This window comes from Lolium rigidum, chromosome 1 (genome assembly GCF_022539505.1).
Source record: "Lolium rigidum isolate FL_2022 chromosome 1, APGP_CSIRO_Lrig_0.1, whole genome shotgun sequence".
In the NCBI taxonomy this organism is placed as follows: domain Eukaryota; kingdom Viridiplantae; phylum Streptophyta; class Magnoliopsida; order Poales; family Poaceae; genus Lolium; species Lolium rigidum.
This window is the reverse complement of record NC_061508.1, coordinates 119,270,147-119,292,704: the sequence shown is the minus strand read 5'-3', so window position 1 is coordinate 119,292,704 and position 22,558 is coordinate 119,270,147. Positions and strand designations below refer to the sequence as shown.

The window sequence follows — 22,558 nt, the reverse complement described above, 5'->3', positions numbered from 1 at the left end:
GATGAAGTACTTGAGATGAATCCATATAAAAGATTATACCATCATATATTGAGGATGAATCCGCCTATATCATAGAGGATGAATTCATTGACCCGAAGAATCTAGTAATAACCATGAAAGATGAATCCGTTGATATCATAGAGGATGAATCCATTGACCCGAAGAATCCATTAATAACCATGAAAGATGAATCCGTTGATATCATAGATGATGAATCCATTGACCCGAAGAATCCAGTAATAACCATAGAAGATGAATCCGTTGATATCATAGATGATGAATCCATTGACCCGAAGAATCCAGTAATAACCATAGAAGATGAATCCATTGACCCGGAAGCTCATCGGGTAGTATTATAGTAGAGAAAACCAATGATAACCTTATAAGATGAATCCGACGAAGACAAAATCCAGTAAGCCGAAGAAGATGAATCCATTGAGCCGAAGAAGATAATTTCACTAAGCCGAAAAAAATTAATCCACTGAGCCGAAGAGAATAATTTCACTGAACCGGAGAAAATAATTCCACTGAACCGGAGAAACTAATTCCACTGAACCCGAGAAAATAATTCCAGTGAACCCGAGAAGATTTATCCAGAGCCGAAGAAAATAAATCCACCAAGTAACCGAGTATATTTTGTGTTAACGAAGTAATGGCTCATCTCCGAATGTCGGGTGTATTTTATTGTAAAGATGTAATAACGCAGCCCCGAGTATTTGGGTGTGGCGAAAGTAAATAATAATTAACTTTTGAAAGTGGAACACTTAGCTTTATTATCGGGTGCGGCGGAGCCAACGTGAAAGCAGGTCATGTGGCGGACGCGGTCGATGAAGTTGTGCGGCGTCTGACCGGAAGTAGTTGATGAAGAGGGCGCAGTCGAAATAGTTTCGCCACCAAAAATAGTCCATGCGGCGGGTGCAGTCGAAATAATTGTGCCACCAAAGAAAGTCCATGTGGCGGACGCAGTCGAAATAGATATGCAGCCGGAAATAGTTGATGAAGAGGACGGGCGAGCACCCGAATATATCGGGTCCGCGATGTCGGGTCCAAGACAGGTAAGTTCCGAGTGCAACCAGTGCGCAACGGCGGGCGTTGTCAACAGAGCAGAGCAGGCGAAACTTTATTTTAATCTGCAGATATATTGCGGCGCGAGAACTGCACGCACATAATAGCATGGACCAAAAATATCCGGCCAAATAAAGTTTGGAAGTAATATTGTGGCGTAAAACCTGCGTGCAAATAATAGTAGAGCCAAAAAATATTTGGCGAAATAAATATTGCAAGTAGTAATTAACTGGAAATATATCACCTGATGGTTCTTGTGTCGGATGTAGGTTTCTCCATACTAAATGACGACGAAGTTGTTTGTGGCTAAAAATTGTTACCGAAGTTCTTGTACGTTTCCGAGCCTTGCTTTGATTTAGCTGCTTTTCCATTGCAATATATCTTGTACATTTCCGATTCGATAGGATGCAACCGAGCAACTTTAAGTTTCCAATCTGATCGTGTCCTCTGCTCTTTGCGTGAACCTTCTTTGTATTTACATAAAGTAGGCTGCCTTTTCTTTGCTTCAGATTCTTCTTTTGCTTTTAATCTTTTTTTCTTGAAACTTGAGCTGTCGGCATCACCTACGTGGGCACGCAGCAGATTGATTTCCCGTACGTGCTTACAAAGAAACAATGAATTAGCTTTGGTGCTTGATTGAATAGCTCAAGCGATACAGGAAAGTAAACAAGTGCTAGCAAACACTTTCGCTACTGCACGCGTCTTTGGACATGATGAGCGTTACTGCCGATGATGTTGCACGCAAGATTGATTTGTAACACAGATCAACGAGTTAGGTAGAAACAACCTGGCTGTCGGGAGTGCTAGTTGCATTGTCCGTGCGCACCGTCCTGTACATAGATCGATCTGGTTGGCCCCTGGTATTGGAATTAATTGTGTCGACCAGTAGACGACGAAGCCTTCACGCCACGTTCACGCGGAACTATGCAAGGTTGAAGATGTTGGTGCCGACGAGTTAGCCGATGATGATGAGCTTGATGATGATGCAGATGGATCCCGCCCGGATGACAAAATCCAGCGTCGCTATTCCCACAGACGGCGCCAATTGACGAGGGATCACCTCGGCAATGCCTACGTATTGTAGACTAGGGTTTCGGGAGAGCGACGATGGAGATTCCGGGGACGAGATTAGGCACACGACGTACCCAGCTTCGGGTCCCCTCGGTGGAGGATCCCTACGTGTCGCTAGCAATCCACTATATGGTCACAATATGTTTACATGGTGCCGCTGTAGCGGAGTTATGTTGTCTATATTCTGTCTATATGTTGTCCTCCTTATTTCGGGCGCCCTGGCTAGCTTTATATATGCAACCATCCTAGGGTTTTACAAGAGTCCTAGTCGACTACTTCTTCGGGTTGCCTTGTTGGGCCTTCTCCATATTGGGTCTCCTCCATATTGGGCCGAGCCAGGTATATTAATAATGGTTACCCAAAGGGTATACCCATGTCACCTACCCCCACCTTCATTAGGGTAGAGTTGAATTGAGATGAATTGGCTTATGCCTCTATTATCCCTTTGTGGATTTGGGAAACCCCCACCTTAGATGATCAATCTATTGTACCTCCGTATCGACTCCTTGTGATCTCTTTGGTGACTTCTATCAATTGTTGGTCTTTTGCTTGCACTTCTGCCTTTGGGTCTTTTGCTTGCACTTCTATCAACCATGGTCTTTTCACCCTTCTAGATCCTAGGATTCGATTCGTCGATCTTTTTGCGGGACTTCTACCGATTGGTTTTTTCCTGCAACTTCTATCGAGTTGGTGGTTCGGGTCAACGAGGATAACCGATTTGTGTGCGTGCGTTTGTATCGTGTTCTTCGCGTTCATCCACTTCCCAGCGAATCCCCCTCCGCAATCACACTCCCTCGGGTCAAATTCGTGAGATCGGGCAACCCACACGGGCTCAGCCCGCATCAGTCTATGTATTATGTAATGCCCAAAAGAATCTCATAGTAATCATCTTGTCATGTATGGTCGATATTATGTCAATTGCTCAGCTGTAATTTGTTCACCCAACATGTTATTTATCTTTATGGAGAGACACCTCTAGTGAACTGTGGACCCCGGTCCTTTCCTTTACACTGATAAATTCAACCACTGCAATCCTGCTCTGTTTACTTACTGTAAGCTCTATTACTGCAAACGTCTCCTTTCACTCGATAGTTTAATCCTTTGTGTTCATCAAAACCGGTGGGATTGGCAACCTCACTGTAAGTTGGGGCAAAATATTTTGGTTGTGTTGTGTGCAGGTTCCATGTTGTTGCTGACGCTGGTAGTGCGCCCTGCCACTAGTCAGCTAGCAACACCTTCAGAAGTCACGCCTTTCTCCTACTGGTCGATTATACCTTGGTTTCTTACTGAGGGAAAACTTGCCGCTGTGCTATCATATCTTCCTCTTGGGGTTCCCCAACAGTGTGAAATCGGCGTTACGATAAGCACCATCATAGACCAAAGGAGCAAGGAGGACTTGGAGTCCAAAATCTTGACACTCAAAACAAAGCTTTGCTACTCAAGAATTTACATAAATTTTATAATAACCTGGACATCCCTTGGGTACAACTCGTGAAAAGAACTTATTATAGAAATGACATATTACCTAGCATTCATGTTGAAGGTTCTTTCTGGTGAGGGCACATTTAAAGTTAATAGACACTTGCAAAGCAGCCAAATGTAACCTTGGTAATGGTAAATTAGTTTTATTTTGGCAAGATTTATGAAGTGAATGTTGTATTTACCAAAAAAATACCCCACCGTTCTTTCTTTTCCCAAGTGGACAGATTTCAATGTTGATTAGGTTATCCACACTGAATATCTACATGACCTTTTTCATCTACCACTTTCTCAACAGGCTTTCCATGAGTTTGAGGAGCTGGAAAATATTTGTGACAATGTTGTAGTTAAAGTTCAAAATGGTAACCAGGATGAGTTGAGTTATATATATTTGGGGAAGCAACATTTTTTTCAACTCAAAATGCATATAAAGTGATGATGGGACATGAGCCGACTCCCCAACATTTTACTTGGATTTGGGAATCTTCTTGTCAAGCCAAGCACACAATATTCTTCCGGTTGTTATTACATCATAGTCTGAATACTAGGAACCTATTGGGAAGGAAAAACTGCCATTTACCTTCATACTCTTGTGCTACTTTGCAATGCGGAGAGGGGGAAACATTGATGCACTTGTTCTGCTCATGTCCCTTTGCTCAAAAGTGTTGGGATTTTGTTTGTCCGCAAAGAACCAGAAATCTATCTATTATGGAAGCTTTTTCTGATATTAAGGATAAGTTGAAGTTGCCTTTTTTCAATGAAAAACATTGTCCTTGCAGTCTAAGGAATTTGGATTGTCATAAACAACAAGATCTTCAATAATCAGAGACCAACGTCTCAGAGTTGGAAAGCTATCTTTTTGCAGGAGCTAAGAATGGTAGCTCATAGAATGAAGAAGAAACATGTTGAGCCATTCAAGGAATGGTTACAATCACACGTTCAGTTTAGAGTTTTCCTTTTGACTTGAGTTTTTCCTTGCTTGATGTAAATACCTTGTAATTTTTTAAATTAATATTTTTTTAGTAAGATTTGATCCCACTGTTTATTCTCAAAAAAGACCTCGGGCCAGACCCGGTGTCGCCTGAGTAACGAGAGCCATCTTCTCTTTTATAAGGATGTGGTGTGGATCACATTGATCTTCATCCCATAATGAATATTTTTACAGCCAATATACTCATATATGTTTGGTTGTAATAAAATAACATCTTATGAATGAAGTACTAAACGAGATACCTTATGCATTTTAATTAGTTTTATGTATATATTACCTTTATTTTGAAATAAGTGTTATAATTTTATCTAGATATAAATATATCTACGTATTGAAATGTGTCTAGATACATCCGTGGGTCCGTTGAAACGGGTACACTCATGTAGCTTGAGAACAAGGAGATTAATATACATACTCCCTCCATACCGGATTATTGGGCAATTACGCACTTCGAGAAATAAGTTTGACTATTAATTTAGTCAACAAAAACTTTTTTTGAATACGAATCCAATGGCATAATTTTTGTGGCATATATCTCATATTTTGTTGACCAAATTTGTAGTCAAACTTGTTTCTCGAAGTGCGTAATTGTCCATTAATCCGGTATGGAGGTACTATTTGATTCGTGGGCCCGTGAGATTTCCATAGAAGAAAAAACCCTTCATTGATATGCTCCATGAATACATCACATTATCTATGGGCACGCAGCTCGATAGAATAAATTACATATCTGGGGTATACAATGTTATTGTGTTTGTTACCTTGGCAAGTTTTAGTTGAGACAAGGAGGCGTGGAAGCAAGAAGAGCTTTCCTAGCATAGTTCTTGTGTTGTGGTGTGAAGGTACAAACTCCAAGGAGAGGAAGATACGATGGAATTCGGACGAATATACGTATCATTCAGGCACCTTTATTATACAGAAAGGAGAAAAGAAAAGTGATATATACAGTACAAACTCTCGGACATTGCTGATTCGTTATTCTTGTCCCACAGCTCCACCGGGGCTCTTATCCTATCGCAATCCCGATCCAACGGCTGACGGACAAAGCAAGACAGGTCCGACGGCTGAGATCTGATCCTCTTTCCTTTTCCCCACAAACGAACTCACTGGCTTTTCCCCGAACCTGGTTCAGCTCGCACCGTCGTCGTCACCGTCGTCGGCCCTGTCCTCTATATAAGCTCGTTGGCCGAGCTGGAAGCTGGGAGAAAGAGAGAGGAAGGAGGTTGCGTCCCGCTTGTCTCACTCATCCACTTGGCTCTCCTCTCTGGTCGGCGCCCCTGCTTCCTTTCTTCCAGATTCCGATCGGAGGGATCCGGCCAGCCGGGGATGGGGCAGGACGGGCAGATCCGCCGCGACAAGATCATCATCGACACGGATCCCGGCATCGGTGCGCCTCCTCCCTCCCTCCCTCTTCCATTGTTTCTTTCTTTCTTGCGCTGCGGTTCCCCTGTTTTCTCTTCCCTTACGCACCCAATTACGGCCGCAATTGACGAAAATTCAGTCAATGGTAGAGCTCCTTAGGCAGAAATTTGTATTCTTTGTTAACGTCTGCCCCTAAGTAGAAAATGCCCAGTTTACCTATTATACCGGCACTACTTTCCTCGCACGGGGTTGGGCAGCCCAGCCTGCCGATGAAAACGATGGCGCCGTGCCGCCAACACCATGATCGCGACGGGTTGTCATCTTCTCTTTGGTGGAGCCGAGTACAAAAGATGTCATACTGGCTGTTTTTCTTCGGTTAAGTGGATTACTCAGTCAGCAGGCTGAACAATTCAGTAGTAACTTGCGTACAACTACTTTACACTTTACAACGCCGTAACTGAGTCGTATTACAACGCCGCAGCTAAGCTCCCAACCCCTTCAAGCAACCATTGCACATTATTTGCAAATGCTACACTCCCGTTAATAATAATAATATACAAAGGCACGGCATGGTGGACTCGGATGCATCGTGATGCTGCGGTCTTCGACACTGCGCAGCCAGACATCGCTGGTCTTCTTGACATGATCCGGGTTGGGGCCTTTTTTGTGGGGGAGGCCAGAGGCGGTTGGCCTGACCAGCTCTGCTACCAGGGGTTTCTAGCTCTTAGGTGTGTAGTGTTGTAATATCGGGGTGTTGGTCTGGTCTCGGGACTTTTCTTCTATGAATGCATCAAGACACAAAGCTTTTGCATTTTTCGGGAAACAAACTTTTTCCTAGAAAAATTCTTAATTGTAAAAAGTTGATTCATATTCTCACTTCTCACTGCCCGCTTTATCTGGAATCTGGTTTCTAGATGATAGCATGACGATCCTCATGGCTTTTGAAGAGCCAAGTGTGGAGATCATTGGGCTGACGACCATATTTGGCAATGTCACTACAGAGTATGCTACACGCAATGCACTCTTGCTGGTGAGCATCGGACATGGCTGAAATTTGTTATTTTCTTGTTGCTTTGGTTTGCTAACTGTTTTGATTCTTCAAATGACAGTGTGAGAGAGCAGGGCATCCCGAGGTTCCAGTTGCAGAGGGCAGCCCTGAGCCTCTTAAGGTACATACAATAGTTTATACAGTAATTTCACACAATTTCAAACTTCCCCATAGCTTTGCAGCTTGATATTTATACTGTTTTAACTGAGGCAAGTGCACAGTTTGTGCCATCAATTGAAAATGACTCTGAGAGCCTACTTGACTAGCATCCATCAAAATTAGTTTGCTACTGTCAGATGGAAGTACAAGTTGCACTAATTTTTTCTTTTTTTGTACTAGTGGGTGATACAGCTAAGATATTTGTTCATTTCTGTTTATACTACATGTTGAATTATATGCTTGTTGGCATGCCACATCAGCATCCATATTTTATATGGTAGATAGATGGGTTTCAGACCTGTGACTTCCAATAATACTAACTATGCTACCTATTTAGTATATGTGTTATAGTACAGTTTCAGTTGGCCAGCTGAATGATTAACGATATGCCTTCTGTATTTTAGGGAGGAGAACCACGTGTTGCTGACTTTGTTCATGGATCTGATGGCCTTGGTAATTTGTTCCTTCCTGCACCTACTACTAAGAAGGTCGAGGAAAGTGCTGCCGAGTTCTTGGTTAATAAGGTCTCCCAGTTTCCTGGAGAGATCTCTGTTCTCGCCCTGGGACCCCTGACAAACGTAGCGTTGGTAAGCTTACAGTTGCAGGATAAATCTGTTAACCATTATGTGTATGACATGCAATTTGCTAATAGGTAGTTTTTTTATTTATTTCTTAGGCCATCAAAAAGGACTCTTCCTTTGCAAGCAAGGTCAAGAAAATAGTTGTACTGGGTGGAGCTTTCTTCGCGGCTGGAAATGTCAACCCGGCTGCTGAAGCAAATGTACTGTCATGCGCATTACACGCAATGCTACTGCATTAATTTACGAGGAAGCAAAATAGAGACACATGCATTAAATCTTGAATGCGCAATTCTGCAGATCTATGGAGATCCAGATGCAGCGGACGTAGTTTTTACCTCAGGAGCAGATATTGATGTGGTTGGCATTAACATAACAACTCAAGTCTGCTTTAAAGGTTTGTCCCTTTATATCAGCATCATCTCCATAGTTCAAGTTGTGAGCATGGGGGGTTAATTTCTAACCCACTGTGTGAATTTCTTTAATGCAGACGAGGATCTCTTGGAGCTAAGAAACTCAAAAGGGAAGCATGCACAATTCTTGTGTGACATGTGCAAGTTCTACAGAGATTGGCATACCAAGTCTGACGGCTTCCATGGTAGTATATAGTAGGCCCCTCTTTTTTGTATGCTTTTGCTAAAATTGACAGTAAATCAGTAAATCCAGTTTCAGCTGATCATGGCATTCTATTCAGGGATTTTCCTCCACGATCCTGTGAGCTTCACGGCCTTAGTTCATCCTGAGTACTTCACATTTAAGAAGGGTGTTGTGAGAGTTGAGACCCAGGGCATTTGCACCGGACATACTTTGATGGATCATGGATTGAAGAAGTACGTATCATACTATTTATGAGTGATTAACATCAGTTCTTACAGACATTTCCGTATTATGATTTAAGCATCTCATGCGTCCGAACACACTGGTCTAAATTTAGAACAGGATTTCATGATGCTGCAGTTATTCAGTTATCTACATATGTTACTAATTGCTGTTTCACATAATATTACAGGTGGAATTCAGAAAATCCATGGTCAGGTTACAAACCGATTTCAGTCGCATGGACAGTCGATCTCCCAAAGGTCCTTGAATATGTGAAGAACCTGCTTATGAATGCAACGACAATTTAACAGACGTCCTCTGAGAACAAGAGATCTGTTCTGACTGTTTGAGCTGAAGTGTCATGGTTCAGATCAACTCTCATGGTTAAAATAATCTCTTATGTTTTTAGAAGCAAAGCATAGGAAGGAAAAGAAGCTTCCTACTGAACAAACATTGGGGGTAAATTCTGCATATGACAGACCACATTGTAACATATTGCTTTCAAACATTTATACCAAGTACATTTCAAATTTGGAAAGAACTTCCCTGCATGCCTCGTTACTCTGTGCCTTTCTCTGATCTGTTGTTTAATTGTTTTGGGTTTCTGTCTCTGCACGTGTTTACCCAGTGAGAAAGATTGATTGTGCGGGTTCCTGGTACTAAATCTGAGCGGCAGATAAGATGGTGAACTGAACATGAATTGACACTAGTACGGAACAGCATCCCTGTTTTAAGCCCTCATTGGCACACATGATTACACTTGACCTTGATACATAGAGATTGTTATTACATATCATTTTTACTACATGACCAAATTACACAAAACCTGAACATACAACACCAGAATGCACACTCTATCATTGATCAAGATGTGGTGCTTTTCTGGTACAATAATCCAACAGTCTAGCGGACATCTTCTTCCCTTTATCACAATTCCAATATAAGAAGAACAAATAGACTTTATGTGTGGGACGTGGGACGTGGGCTTTCCGCTCTTGTGGATAAAATAAGTTGTAACTGTGACATAACGTGTAGAGGAAAAACTGCTGCAGCTTTACTTGAGCACATACTTGAGGATACCAGGAATGTGGATCTTGTAGAAGTACTCTTTCCAGTCGATGGTCTTGGGATCAAAATTGAACAAGTCTTCCTCGGGGCTGGCCGCTGCCATTGTCAACCTCAGCCGCTCCAAGTTCATGTCGTCGAAGCTTTGATCAGCCAAGCAAGAAGAAGAGAATGGGAGATCAGTTAGCTAGCTGTTCATGTAGCAAGTATCTTGGGGACTACTGTAGCAGTTAGAGTGATTTACCATCCTCTGAAGAAGGCAAATGGCCCGTAGACGTCGACGAGATGGACGACGAACTTGTACTTCCGGTTGAGATCCTCGTAGAGCTGCGAGAAGAGCCCGCAGAGGAGCAGGTTCACCAGGTGCAGGATCTCGAGCGGGAGCTTGTACTTGACGAGCATGTAGAGGTGGAAGCTGGCGATGGTCTTGAAGAAGTGCATCTCCTTGGTGGGGATGACCCTGCCGTCCTTGCCGAGCCGCGGGTTCTCGTAGAAGTGGCGGCGCCCAGACTCGTAGAGCACGCCGTAGGGCGCCGGGTTGCGCAGCGACGAGGTGGTGTGGTACATCACCTCCGCGCCTTCCTCCCCGGAGTGCGCCACCATGGCCGCCATCATGGCGTTGGCCACCATGTCACCCGGGATGACGTCCATGGTCAGCTCCAGGTCCGCCAGGAAGCATGACAGGTTCTGCTTGGCGTAGCCGATGATGATGGAGTCGATCGTCCTCGTCCCCTGCATCCACCCGGGGACCGGGTCCCTGAAGATGCTGGTGATGATGCTGGGCCGCAGGATCACCGCCGGGATGGCGCCGTGGAGCTGCCCCAGCATCATCTCGCCCATGGCCTTGGTGAACACGTACGTGTTGGACCACCCGAAGTGCCGGGACCGCTGCAGGCCCAGCTCCTTCATGGCCTTCCGCTCCGTCTTGTCGTGGTCGCCGGAGCCGTCATGCAGCAGCTCCTTCTTGACGTCGCCGACGAGACGCAGCTCGGCATCGATGTCCAGATACGTGCCTTCCTTCAGAGTCTCCCCCTTCTTGAACGGCTTCTCCATGATCAGCCCTTCCCTGTCGCCCGCTGCAAACGCTGCGAACGTCCAACACTCTTGTCAGTAACTTGGTTACATTCCACTGATCGTAGAGACAAAAAAAAGTACTGACCGGTGGAAACATGGAGGAGCATCTTGAGATTGGCACACTTCTTGGCGAACTGGCACAAGTATTTCACCCCCATAACATTCACATCCAATGCAACATCATATCTACAAATCAAAACGTATTATTATGTGTTAGAAACTACTAAGTAGCATAGAAATATATAATCAATGATTCAATGTTTTTTCTCATAAAAACAAAACAATACAACTTTTGTGCAGACCTTTCGTAGAAGTTGGTGGTTGCGGCTCCATTAACGATGATGTCCACCTCCTTAGCTAGTTCCTCCAACATGGGAGCATCTAGCCCCATGTTCTCGAAAATGACATCACCTGCTAAAGGGACAATCTTCTCATCCACAAACAGCTCGAATCCTCCTTTGCCATGCTTCTCTCTCAGGAGACAGAAGAGCTCGGCGTCTGTCACCTGCATCATCACCATCCATTTTTCGAAAAACTTATCTTTTTGCAGCATAAACTTCTAGTAAAAAGCATCTAATTTCATGAAAATTTGAAGTACAATAAATATTGTACTATTACTATCACAGAAGGTCATAACCCCAAGATCTTGGAGATGCTCGGGCATATGAACATGCGCATGCCCCATAGTAACTATGAACATGTACATGTCGTATCTATATGGTGGATTTTACTACTAGCCGTGTCTGACCGAAGTACCACTGCCAGCGGATCTATTACTACTTTTACTCCTCTCTTTTGGTTGAATTATTGGTGATGCATATATAGTGGTGTGTAGGGTACACATTCATGGATCGACACCATTTCCACAAATCAACCAACCCTCCATACGCCTCATTCATTGGGTGTGCCTGCTAGCCTCATTACTTCTGATAAGGACGCAGCATAATTTAGCCGCTCTCCATGCATATTGATGTCACAACCTCAGTCTGAATGTACGACGTTTTACATCCAAACTTCTCCACTTTCACAAATAAAAATACTCCATAATAAGTGTCAGTGGCGGAGCCAGGCCTTCAATCTTGTGTAGTCATACTAAAACTGTGTAGTCAAATACACCTATTTTTACGAATTTTTAATAACTTTTTGCATGATCGTTGTAGGATTGGCCAAAAAACTGTGTAGTCAATTGACTACACAGCTCATATGTGGCTCCGCCACTGATAAGTGTTATGGTTACTAAAACCACGACACTTATTATGGATTGGAGGGAGTAATAAGGTTGGTTAGGTGAAATGATACCATTAGATTTGTCATGAAATATTGTTTCACAATAGGATTTTTCTTAATAAGAAACAGGACCTTATTACTTACACATTTATAAACGATTGAAAATTTCATAACCAATATTTTGGTTAGTTTTGGTCAATATTGGTAGGGAAAATGAACTAAACTGTGCTAATGGGAATGGGCATGCCAAACTTTTGGCAACTATGTATGCAATCAACTCCAAAATTTAGTGGTGACCCAAAATTTTATTTTACTGTGGTTATTTTTTATTGTGACAAACCAAACTGAACGGGTCTGCCTTGATTGGGCAAAACACATGCAAGAGACATGGGGTAGGTGCTGCCATGACGAACAGTTAGTGCTACTAGATCGACATGGTTATACAGGACGTGACTAAGCATATGCATATGCGTACGTGGACCGATGCATCGATCGCACCTTGATGTCTACACGACTGTCTAATGCGTTAAATATTGGACGTTACGTTGCAGCACAAATTAAGCTAGACAGTGTTCCATCAGTCCATCATCGTACGCATGACAAAACATCTCCCCGTGTCTCGATCGTCACAGTAGAGCTACATGGCAGCACTACCTAGTCTCGACTAGGACGGACATGGATGGACGATGCTGACGAGAGATGTAAAACCCCAGGAAAAATTTCTAGCATGTACTGGCACCGTTGATTTTTCTCTTCTCCGCTACTCCCTCCGTTATATAATTCATATCATAAATTTAGATGTATATAGACAGATTTTATGAATAAATACATCCAAATTCGTGACAAGAGTTATGTAACGGAGGGAGTATAAGATTTAGACATGCAAGCATACATATATGGTACAATGCTTCTCACATCCCACTCTCTCTCTCCCATCCATGCATTAGTTTACCAATTTATTTTGTTAAGCCTAAATTTAAAAGGGTCTTGTATGTCATAATAATTATTAAAATAACAATATGTTTGAACTTGTGTTTTTATTAAGATGATATCTTTTGAAGAAGCGTAAAATTAACAGACTTGAAAAACCTAAATTCCGAAACACAATGAAACTTTGTAATGGATTCTGTTCACGCCTTGGGCGTTTGTTTTATGTGATGTTTAGGCTGGCATAAGCCCGCCATAGTCCCGGTAGAAAAAACACAATGAAACGTCATAATTCACAATAAAACCTAATGAAACAACATCAAAGTGCTCGCTATATGATAGCTAGGTTTATTCTACGCGTCTAAAACAAGTTCAAAGCATGGTGAAACAAAAATGAACAAAGTTCAAAACACACTAAAACAAATAGTTTCAAAATAGATTCCAGCACGTGTCATAAAGTTTTTCAAAGTTTCACCGGATTTCCATAAAACTCGGATATTTTCTTAAGTCTCAGTCACCTCAGAAAAGTGCAACTGCAGTTCAAAAAAAAGTGCAACTCGGATCAGTTGCACTTTTCTAGTAGAAAAGTGCAATTGCACTTTTTGACAGAAAAGTGTAACTCAAGTTCATTTTTGTGGGTGACTGAGACTTAAGGAATTCTCACTTAACTCAGAGATAGCAAAACCGTTTTTTTTACTGGACTTGTGGTTGAAAATCTTCACAAGTTTTAAATTGTGAAGGGGGGAGAGAGCAGGCTGACACAACATCCCCATAAAGTATGGAGGAGAAAGAGGGTAGGTCATGGTCATGCATGGGGTATCGCGGTAGAATCGCTTGCTCTCTAAACGCCATTTTACATGCAAGAATTGATGAATCCACGTGCTGCTGCTGCGCTAGCTGCATGCACGAAGCACGATCATAATTGACCACCCTATGTGTGAGAAATCTACACCATGTCGATATGAGTAATGGCCAGCATGACCATATCTACACATCCATTTCGTTTGTCAGTTTGGCTGGAGGATAGTACCTAGTTAGCTTAATTACAGGTTTAAACAGTGCAAGTTGGAGTTAATCAGAACCTCTGCTTCGACGCGTTGCTTGGCGGAGTCGGCGTCGATGGCGCGCACGAGCAGGTAGATCTTCCTCACGTCAGGCTGCACCCGGAGTATCTTCTCCACAAGAACTGCATGGCATGAAAGGCAGGCATAGATCAACGCAAAATAGCAGTGCAGAGATCGGTCGGACAGTGCCGCAAAGCCATCGCCGATCGTCAGCCAAATTCATCAGGCAACTTGCACGGGCAGTGTTGATTACGACGGTACTAGGAGTATTAATTAAGAAGCTAAGGTGAACTTTTTTTTTTTTTGAATTTTCTTGTATTTGTATTTTGTACTTACTCTTTCCGAGGAAGCCGGTGGCGCCGGTGACGAGGATGCTCTTGCCCTTGAAATACGCCGCGATCTTCTCCGCGTCCAAGCTGCCATCCATCATCACCATGATCAAGGAGCTCTCCTCCTCCTCTTCCTTCCCCTTGTTCTTCCTCCTCTTGCTTCGGAGAGAGAGAAAGAGATGAACAGAGAGGGAGGGGGAGATTGCTACTAGCAGCTAGTAGTGAGCCGGTGACTGCAGGTGCACGCCACACCATATTTATGCAGTTCGGCGATTAGCTAGATAGGGATTGCAAGCCAGGCGCGCAGGGAGTCTGAACGAAATTAAGTGTGTGTGTGCGGCACAAAGCTATAGCTCTGGACCGGGAGGCCAGAGTACGTGCAAGCCTAGCAACAGCTTGTAGTACTGGCTTACTGTACACTACCACATCGCATTGTGCCATCCTTATGTACAGCTGCATGCTGGTACAATTATGTTATCTACGGTCGAGTCTTAGACACATCTGTAAGTCAGGGGAAGATCTTAAGCACATCAAACTAGTTAACATGCATTCAGCTCAACAGGCAAGTATCACGAACGAATTGAAATGGAATGTAATTGTCCCATCCCCGTGTTTGTTTTTAGCTAAAAAAGATAAATGGGTTGGTTAAGTTCCTATCTTTGGTTGAAGAGTGGTATGGGGGGCAAACTCTAAAAATAGACGAGGTGAAGAAGTCACGGGGTTGCGTTTAGCTGAAGAGAGACAATGGAATAGAGGAGGTGAGCTAGCGTGTGCTATGTTTAGCATACAGGGATGAGAGGAGATTCCGACAATTTTGAAGATTTGATGCATTTCGCATGTGAAGGGAATTAAAGGAACCACGCCATTTCATTTTATTTCTCAAACGAACACCGGAACCATCTTCAGGTGCGCAAACAGTCCATTAGGTTGCACTTCATGACCTCAAGCATTTTTTTCACCAAACTTGGTTTGGAGTATCGTAGATATAGTATACGAACATACTCAAACCGATAAATTATCGTATATATATTTTCGTATGGTAGTATATTAGATATGGGGGTAGAAAGTATTTATCCTATATATTTATCCTATATATGTACTTGTTCTAGGTGAGGAAGTTGCATACTCCCACCGTTCTAGTTTAATTTGTAGCACATAGTGCCCGAGCGTGTGTTGCCAATAATAAAGTTCTTACTAGAGCCAGTAGGTGACATGACTCCACTTACCAAGGTTTATAGTCTTTTATATCATATCCACACAAACCAGAAGTCCAGTAACCTTTCCGAATTTTACTATAGAGGCATGAGTTTGCACCAGCGTAACACCCAATTTATCCTAATTGTTTTCTTCTTACTGCTTTATTTAAACCGCAAAATACTTTAACTTGTAAACCGTGGATAGAATTTATGATCTTTCATTATGGTTTGCTTGGTCTCAACGAGATCTTTAAAAACTAAACCCCCAGATGGTATGTGTCAATGATAATTGTTTCAGCTTCAATTACAATGGTATTAGTGATAAAATTACCATGTGGCAACTTCTTATGAAAATGTTGGAAACTTATATATTGCTACCTCAATAAAAAAATGTTTGAAAATAATTCACTGAAATATACCCATGTGGGAACTAGATTTGAAGCCCTCTCTTCGATGAACCTGGCCGTGATAATAGATTGTGAACTAGATAGATGGCTTGTGTTAAAGAACATTGTTTTTACGTGAAGGTTGCTCAATATCTTGTCTTAGAAAATGTGCTCTAGTGCAGTCATGTCATCCATTTCCTTTTCTCCTTTGTGACGTTATCAATTTTACCAGATATTCTTACGTTAAATTAGCATTTTTTCTCCCTGTAAACTATTCTTTCTTAAACTTGACTCGTCATTGCAACATCCACCTTCTCGATGCCTATCTAACACAGAGACATTATTGATATGTGGGAAACATATCTATAAATATTTTAGTTTATATTATATCAATATCTCATTATTTGACTATAACGATAGTTCACCATTAAAAATAATGACTTTTCTGATTTCCTATGAAACTCCCTTTATTCGGTATATAGGAAGGAATTTTTTCTCCACGTAGTTTTTGACTTTCAGGAACCTTCCTGGCCTCAATTGGATCCGCGTATTTTGCAACACCTTTTTTTATCGAGAAGGAGGGCCATGGGACCAAGGTGGAGCCGAGATGCCATCTGGAAGCTCAAAACCCCTCCATGGCATGTCCACATGGGCCAAACGTGCCATGAGATGGTTCTAACCCCTCAACCATTCGACAACCTCGATTCTTTCTCCCACGGCTCCATAGTGATCTAGAATTAGCTACAATATTTGTATTCGCGACTTCTAGAGAGGGGCGGTGTCATGATAAAAATACCAAAACATAAGACATACACTACGTTGTTGCCGTCGAAAATTGGTGGGGGAAAAACTGGCGGGATCACCCTTGGTTGCTCATTCAAGCCCTCCAACGTCTTCACCAACCCCACCATGACGAGAAGAGAGTAGTCCACCTGCACCATGGGTTTAAGGCAATATCTTGATCTATCTCTTGATGCCATGTCATGATCAGAATCATATGATCTACCTAGATGATTATGGTCAACGTTGTTATTTATTTATGGCAGACCTTTCGTTTATCAGATAATTTATGAGATGCATATTATCAAACTATGTTTGATGAATTTGTAGATGCATATCATTACCATGTTCATGTATATCAAACTAGTACACTAAGAGGGTGAAGGATGGGGAGATATGATGACTAGAGGGAAACGAATAAGATTTATCTAAAATTATAGCCATTTTCTATTTTCCATGCGAGAGAAACGCACATATATATTGGCAGTTAACTACGCAGCGGATAAGTGCTTTGAAGCATTATGTTAAGCAGACAACAAGACGGAGAAGCAGATTGAGGAACTGCGTTAGATTGAGGAACTGCGTTAGAAGATAGACGGAACAACACGCAAATAGTCAAGGAGAAAATTAAAGCACTATGATATTTCAATGCTTCAAGTTCTGGGAAGATCAAAATGAGATTTGGAAACAAGTCCGGAATATGTTGTCGGTTAGTGATAACACCGAAGTATATTAAACTGAAAATTACCAATGTGCCCTCTAAAGTCTAAACAAATAAAATGAATAAAATTGTATAGGTAATGGCCCCACATGATTTTGGCACCGGTCCCACACTTACCATCGGGTATCATCAGTCTCTTACCAACTATTTACCACCGTTAGATCAACGTAAATGGACTGTTACTAAAAAATACCAACAGCCATTAAAACTTATATAAATCTTGATATATTCATTTATTATTTGTTAGCATGGATCTCCAAAAGGAGTTTGACTACTGGTCCAAAATTTGAGTCAAGATGACTCCAAGACCAGGTTATGATTTTCCAGATTTACACCCCTCAGACGGAAAAAGGGAAAGTGCTAAGCTCGGCGTTTTGGCTCCAGGGATCCAATGAGCCTCAAATTTTGAAAAGTTGTAAATGATATTTTTAAGTTTTAAAAGGTATGGAATTTTTCTTTTGATAAATTCATATGTTCTCTATATGTAAAGTTTTCAAGACAAAACTTTACATTTTATACTCCACAAAATATTTATTTTTTGGCTCTAGAAGGGAAAAAAATCGGTTTTGCTCCTTGATCACGTATGTTGTGTGTGTGCGTGTGTATAAATCATAGATTAAAAAGCTATATCGATGCAACTAATGCTTACATATATATGTACCTGTATTTTTTTGAAAGAACTTGAGTTTAATATGTTCTGAATTTTGTAAATACCGAGCTCCAGGGAGCTCTGGGTTACATCGATTATTCAGAAAGTGCTCCCGTATCATCTATGTTTTGATCATAAATCGCTCAATCAAATAATTTGGGTTGACATATGCAATTAACCATTTCTTACATGACAAGCAAGGGTTTAATGATGGCTTCTTTATTGATCAAGGATTGGCTCGCAAGAAGGTGGGAGTGAGGTTGTGACCCCCACTCTACATATGCATATGTTCTTCTGGTTGTTGGCGTCGTCTAGTGGCTCCCTGCAAGTTCATAGAGGGGCATGCTGCTGCCATGGCTGGGTTGGTCAGCAGCATAAATCAAAATTAAGTAGCACCAGCAGTGACATGAAGCCCGATCTGTTCGACACGTTAAAATTAGTTACTACCACACTTGGTAGTCTCATCAAAATGGTCCATCATGAACAGTCCTGATTATGAAACCCTTAAAGGACATACTGGTGAACAGGAGTCAATAGCCATCTAGAGCAACCCAAAACGAACTCATACTCGACACCTTTGTGGTAAAAAAAAGAACTGATCTAAATTCATGGCTTTTAATTAAATTGATGCAAAATCATCCATTGTGTATATGATATCCTTGAGGTGAAAAACAGCAAGTTCTGATCTTACGTTCTGGACTTCGGTTCAGAGTTTTAAAGTGCAGATTTCTGCGAGACTGTAAAAAGCAGCGCAGTGATCTACTTGCATAAGTTGATTACTGGCAGCGGGTGGAGTAAAGTACAAGTGGGCAAGGGTGGTTCAGTGCAACCACGGAACTGCAGGTATGATCTTCTTACCCAGAAGGAAGAAGTAAAATCTCTTTCAAGGTTCTCTTCTCTCACCAGTGAATTAACTCCTTATAGTATTACTGTTCTACTAGCGAGTACTGCACGCTGGCGTGTTAATCTTTATTTTTCGAAAAGGGAGGCAAAGTGGCAATAGTTATAGTTAAAGGCAAATCACATAGGTAGAGTTCATTTTGAAGGGACAGAGAAAGAGAGAGGACAATTCATATCGGATCCCTTTTCTTCTAGATACCGACGATTGAACCATCGATTTAGGGAACAACACATCGTTCTTGCCATATCTTCTCTGCAGATCCATTAAGTAGGCAATGCAATGCGTACAGTGTGTGTATGTTTCCGGCAATTAATTGGATGTGCCCGGAAACAGAATTCGTACCCATACCAACTGCTTGCCAACAACTGAAGAACGTACACCCCACGCTGTTGTGATGCCGAATCTTCGGATGTCAACTGCTTGATTTTTCGGCTTTAGCACTCTGAGTAAGACTGAGCTGAAGAAACTCAATGATAAGAGTGTGCACGGCCATGCTATCTTAGCAATATTACGTACAATGATTACTAAGGTGGAAAAAAGAAACGATCAAAAGAGATCTGCCTTTATCATCGACCTTGTTTTTGAGTTTTTTTTTTAAAGATGGTTCAGCGTAGCGAGAGCTCCATATGGGTTTTCCGATAAACAATGATGCTTTCTTAGAATGGTCAAGCTAGATGGTTGTTGAGCTAGAGCAGAGCGAAACGAAAAAACTTGTTTGTCTTATCTTAGCTAAGACTGCTCATAGTGGGAGTAACATAGCTAGTAACATCACACATCTTAAGGCATTTTAGTGACATGGCATGCTAATAAATGAAGAAAGAGAGTGAGGTGGTAACTAGCTATGTTATCATAATATCACACACCTCAAGGCAAGATGAGTCTACAACATAATAAATGATATAATGTATGGCACCACATATAAGTTACTACCCACTACGAGAGCATCCCTAGTGAATCGTCTATATGGACGTGTATTGTAAATATACACGATAGTAGTAGCAAAATGGCTCCCAGCGACTTGTGTAAAACGGCGTGGATGTATACACGAGCTCCCACGATGGTACGAGGCGTGGAACTAAACACGACCAAGCCACGCTTGTGAAAAACGAAAAAGGCTCGTGACCTCTTCTTCTCCCCAGCTCTGCTCCCGCTCGCATCCCGCCTCCATCCGGAGCCATCGAAGCTCGCCGGGCCGGCGGCCACTCCCCTCCGGTAAGCTCTCTCTCGCCCCTTTTTTTCATTCCCGCATGTAGAGAAGAGGTTAGGGGAGGCGCGTGGAGTCGCGCGGCGGCCGCATGGCTCGCCAGATGCGGCGGGGGCGGCGCACGCCATGGAGATGGGAGGGCGCGGAGAGGGGGCTGGGGTGCTGCGGCTCGACGGTGGATGGAGATGGGCTGGGGAGCAGCAGTGCGACGGAGGAGGGAGATGGGCTGGGGGGCTGCAGCGGCGACCTGGAGATGGGGATGGCGGCGGGGTGCGGTCTAGGGGCCGGCGGTGCTCGCCCTGGAGAAAGGGATGGCGGCGGGTGTGGCCTGGAGGGCGGCGGCGCTCGCCATGGACAGTGGGGAGGCCGGCTTGGCCATGTCGATTTGGTATTTGTCCATATCAATTTGGTGCTTGTCCATGTCAATTTGATGCACGATTGTGGTATGGGGCTAAAATAGCTGTGCTTTGATAGTGTTTCTACAGATTTTGTACTGATCTACAACCAGATGTGTAGAAGAAGAGCTCTCTGATTAGTAATTTGATGTTGGTTGTGTGTCTTTGTTGATTGTTTGCAGATGGATGGTGACCAAAGTTTCTTGGACACAGTTGGTTTTGGTTACTCACAAACACAACCTGAAAGTTCAATTGGAGAGCAAGCAACCCCATCAACTCAGCATCAAGCAAGACCATCGATGCAGCGTTCTACAATAACAGAGAAAGGAAAATCCAACAAAGGAAAAAAATGGTCTAGTGATGAGGATAAGATTCTGATAGCAGCATGGGCAAATACAAGTATGGATATTGTCGGGACAGATCAAAACCGAGAAACTTATTAGGCTAGAATTTCAGAGTACTACAACACACACAAGGAATCATCATGGCCTGAGCGTAATGCCAATGCAATAAATTGTCGTTACACATTGATTAACAGAGAGACCGCTAAATTTTGTGGTTGCCTTCAGCAGATTTTAAATTTGGAGGAAAGCGGAAGGACTATACAAGAAAAGGTATGCGTCTATCTTCTACTTCTACATGTGTCGTGCAATATTTCATATGTGATGTGCATAATAATACATTTGTATGTGCAGACAAACGATGCACACCTTTTGTTCAAGGAAATGGATATTAAAATAAAAAAGCCTTTCACATTGATGCATTGCTATGTAGAGTTTTCGAAGTATCCAAAGTGGCAGACAAGAGAACTTGAAACTTCTGTTAAGAAACAAAAGAAGACCATTGATGCAAGTCCGGGCACAACCACCAATGATCCGGCCGATGCATCCTCGGTACGCACTGATGCTACCTCGGCACGCAGTGATGCTCTTGAACATGAGAAAAGACCTGATGGTGTGAAGAAGGAGAAATTGCGGAGAGGTGAAGCTGATGACAGTGCTTGCAAGTTGTCATTAGAAACTGTGTGGGCACAAAAGCAAGAGAAGGATGAGCTCAAAGAGGTGGCAAGAAATGTTCGATATGCATAACAATTTGAATTGAGAAAAGAGGAGATTGCACTGAAAAAGAAGGAGGATGCACGAAACAAGAGGGATGATGCACCCAAACAGTTTGAATTAGATGAGAGGATAATGCTCATGGACACAAGTGGTATGACTGATGTGCAAAAGCAGTTTTACCAAGCTAAGCAGAATGAGATCCTTGCTCGCCACCTAGAGTAGTGAGCTAGTTGTTGTATGAACTATTTAATGATTTCTCCTAGTTGTAAGAACTATTTGATGCTGTCTGCTAGTTGTTGTAAGAACTATTTGATGTTTTCTGCTAGTTGTTGTAAGAACTATGTGAAGTAAAAATACTTTATTGATAGCACTGCATTACATAGAAATGGATTACATCACTCATTGCACAAAGTTATAATGCTAGTATATCACTCGTTTCCAAACTTTTGCCACACATGTTCAATTAGATCAAGCTTAAGATGAGTATGTTCAGCTTTATTTCTAATCTGGTGAGTCATTTGAATAAAAGAGCTCAGTTGTTCCGCATGAGTACAGGAGATTGTGACTCTTTCTCCCATTGCCTCATAAGAGCAGTTTTCTCGACCAGTTTCTCGCTCCTCTTCAACTATCATACTATGCATTATGACACAAGCTTTCATGACATCACCAATTTCTTCACGTTTCCATCCTTTAGCAGGTCCATGAACAATGGCAAAACGGGATTGCAGAACTCCAAAGGCTCGTTCCACATCTTTCCTGCACGCCTCTTGCTTCTTCGCAAAAGTTTTATGCTTTCTTGTATCTGGAGCTGGTATGCTCTTCACAAATATTGCCCATTGTGGATAGATACCATCTGCAAGGTAATACCCCATTGTGTACTGATGGCCATTGATGCTATAATTCACCGCGGGAGTTTGACCTTAGGCTAGCTTTGGAAAAACAGGAGAACGTTGAAGAACATTTATATCAGTGAGAGACCCTGGTAAACCAAAATAAGCATGACAAAACCA

The 22,558-nt window shown here is 42.4% G+C and overlaps 2 protein-coding genes and 1 pseudogene across 2 annotated transcripts; 2 read left to right on the top strand and 1 right to left on the bottom strand.

Moving 5' to 3' along the window:
* Nucleotides 1-5,800: 5,800 nt before the first annotated feature.
* On the top strand, nt 5,801-9,123 carry LOC124664262 (probable uridine nucleosidase 1). Its single transcript, XM_047201849.1, has 9 exons — nt 5,801-5,993; nt 6,883-6,998; nt 7,078-7,137; nt 7,580-7,762; nt 7,852-7,956; nt 8,054-8,150; nt 8,244-8,351; nt 8,448-8,583; nt 8,763-9,123. Exons 1-9 carry the CDS (start codon nt 5,933-5,935, stop codon nt 8,878-8,880), a joined length of 984 nt encoding a protein of 327 aa, XP_047057805.1. The 5' UTR covers nt 5,801-5,932; the 3' UTR covers nt 8,881-9,123.
* Nucleotides 9,124-9,257: 134 nt separating this feature from the next.
* LOC124681128 (fatty acyl-CoA reductase 1-like) lies at nt 9,258-14,449 on the bottom strand. The gene is made up of 6 exons (XM_047216084.1): nt 14,266-14,449; nt 13,948-14,051; nt 11,014-11,216; nt 10,797-10,897; nt 9,882-10,722; nt 9,258-9,780 (listed from the first exon to the last, which is right to left on the bottom strand). The coding sequence occupies exons 1-6, from the start codon at nt 14,363-14,365 to the stop codon at nt 9,627-9,629; spliced, it is 1,503 nt and encodes a 500-aa protein (XP_047072040.1). The 5' UTR covers nt 14,366-14,449; the 3' UTR covers nt 9,258-9,626.
* A 5,737-nt stretch (nt 14,450-20,186) lies between these two features.
* On the top strand, nt 20,187-21,770 carry LOC124650925 (annotated as a pseudogene).
* The last annotated feature ends 788 nt before the right edge of the window (nt 21,771-22,558 follow it).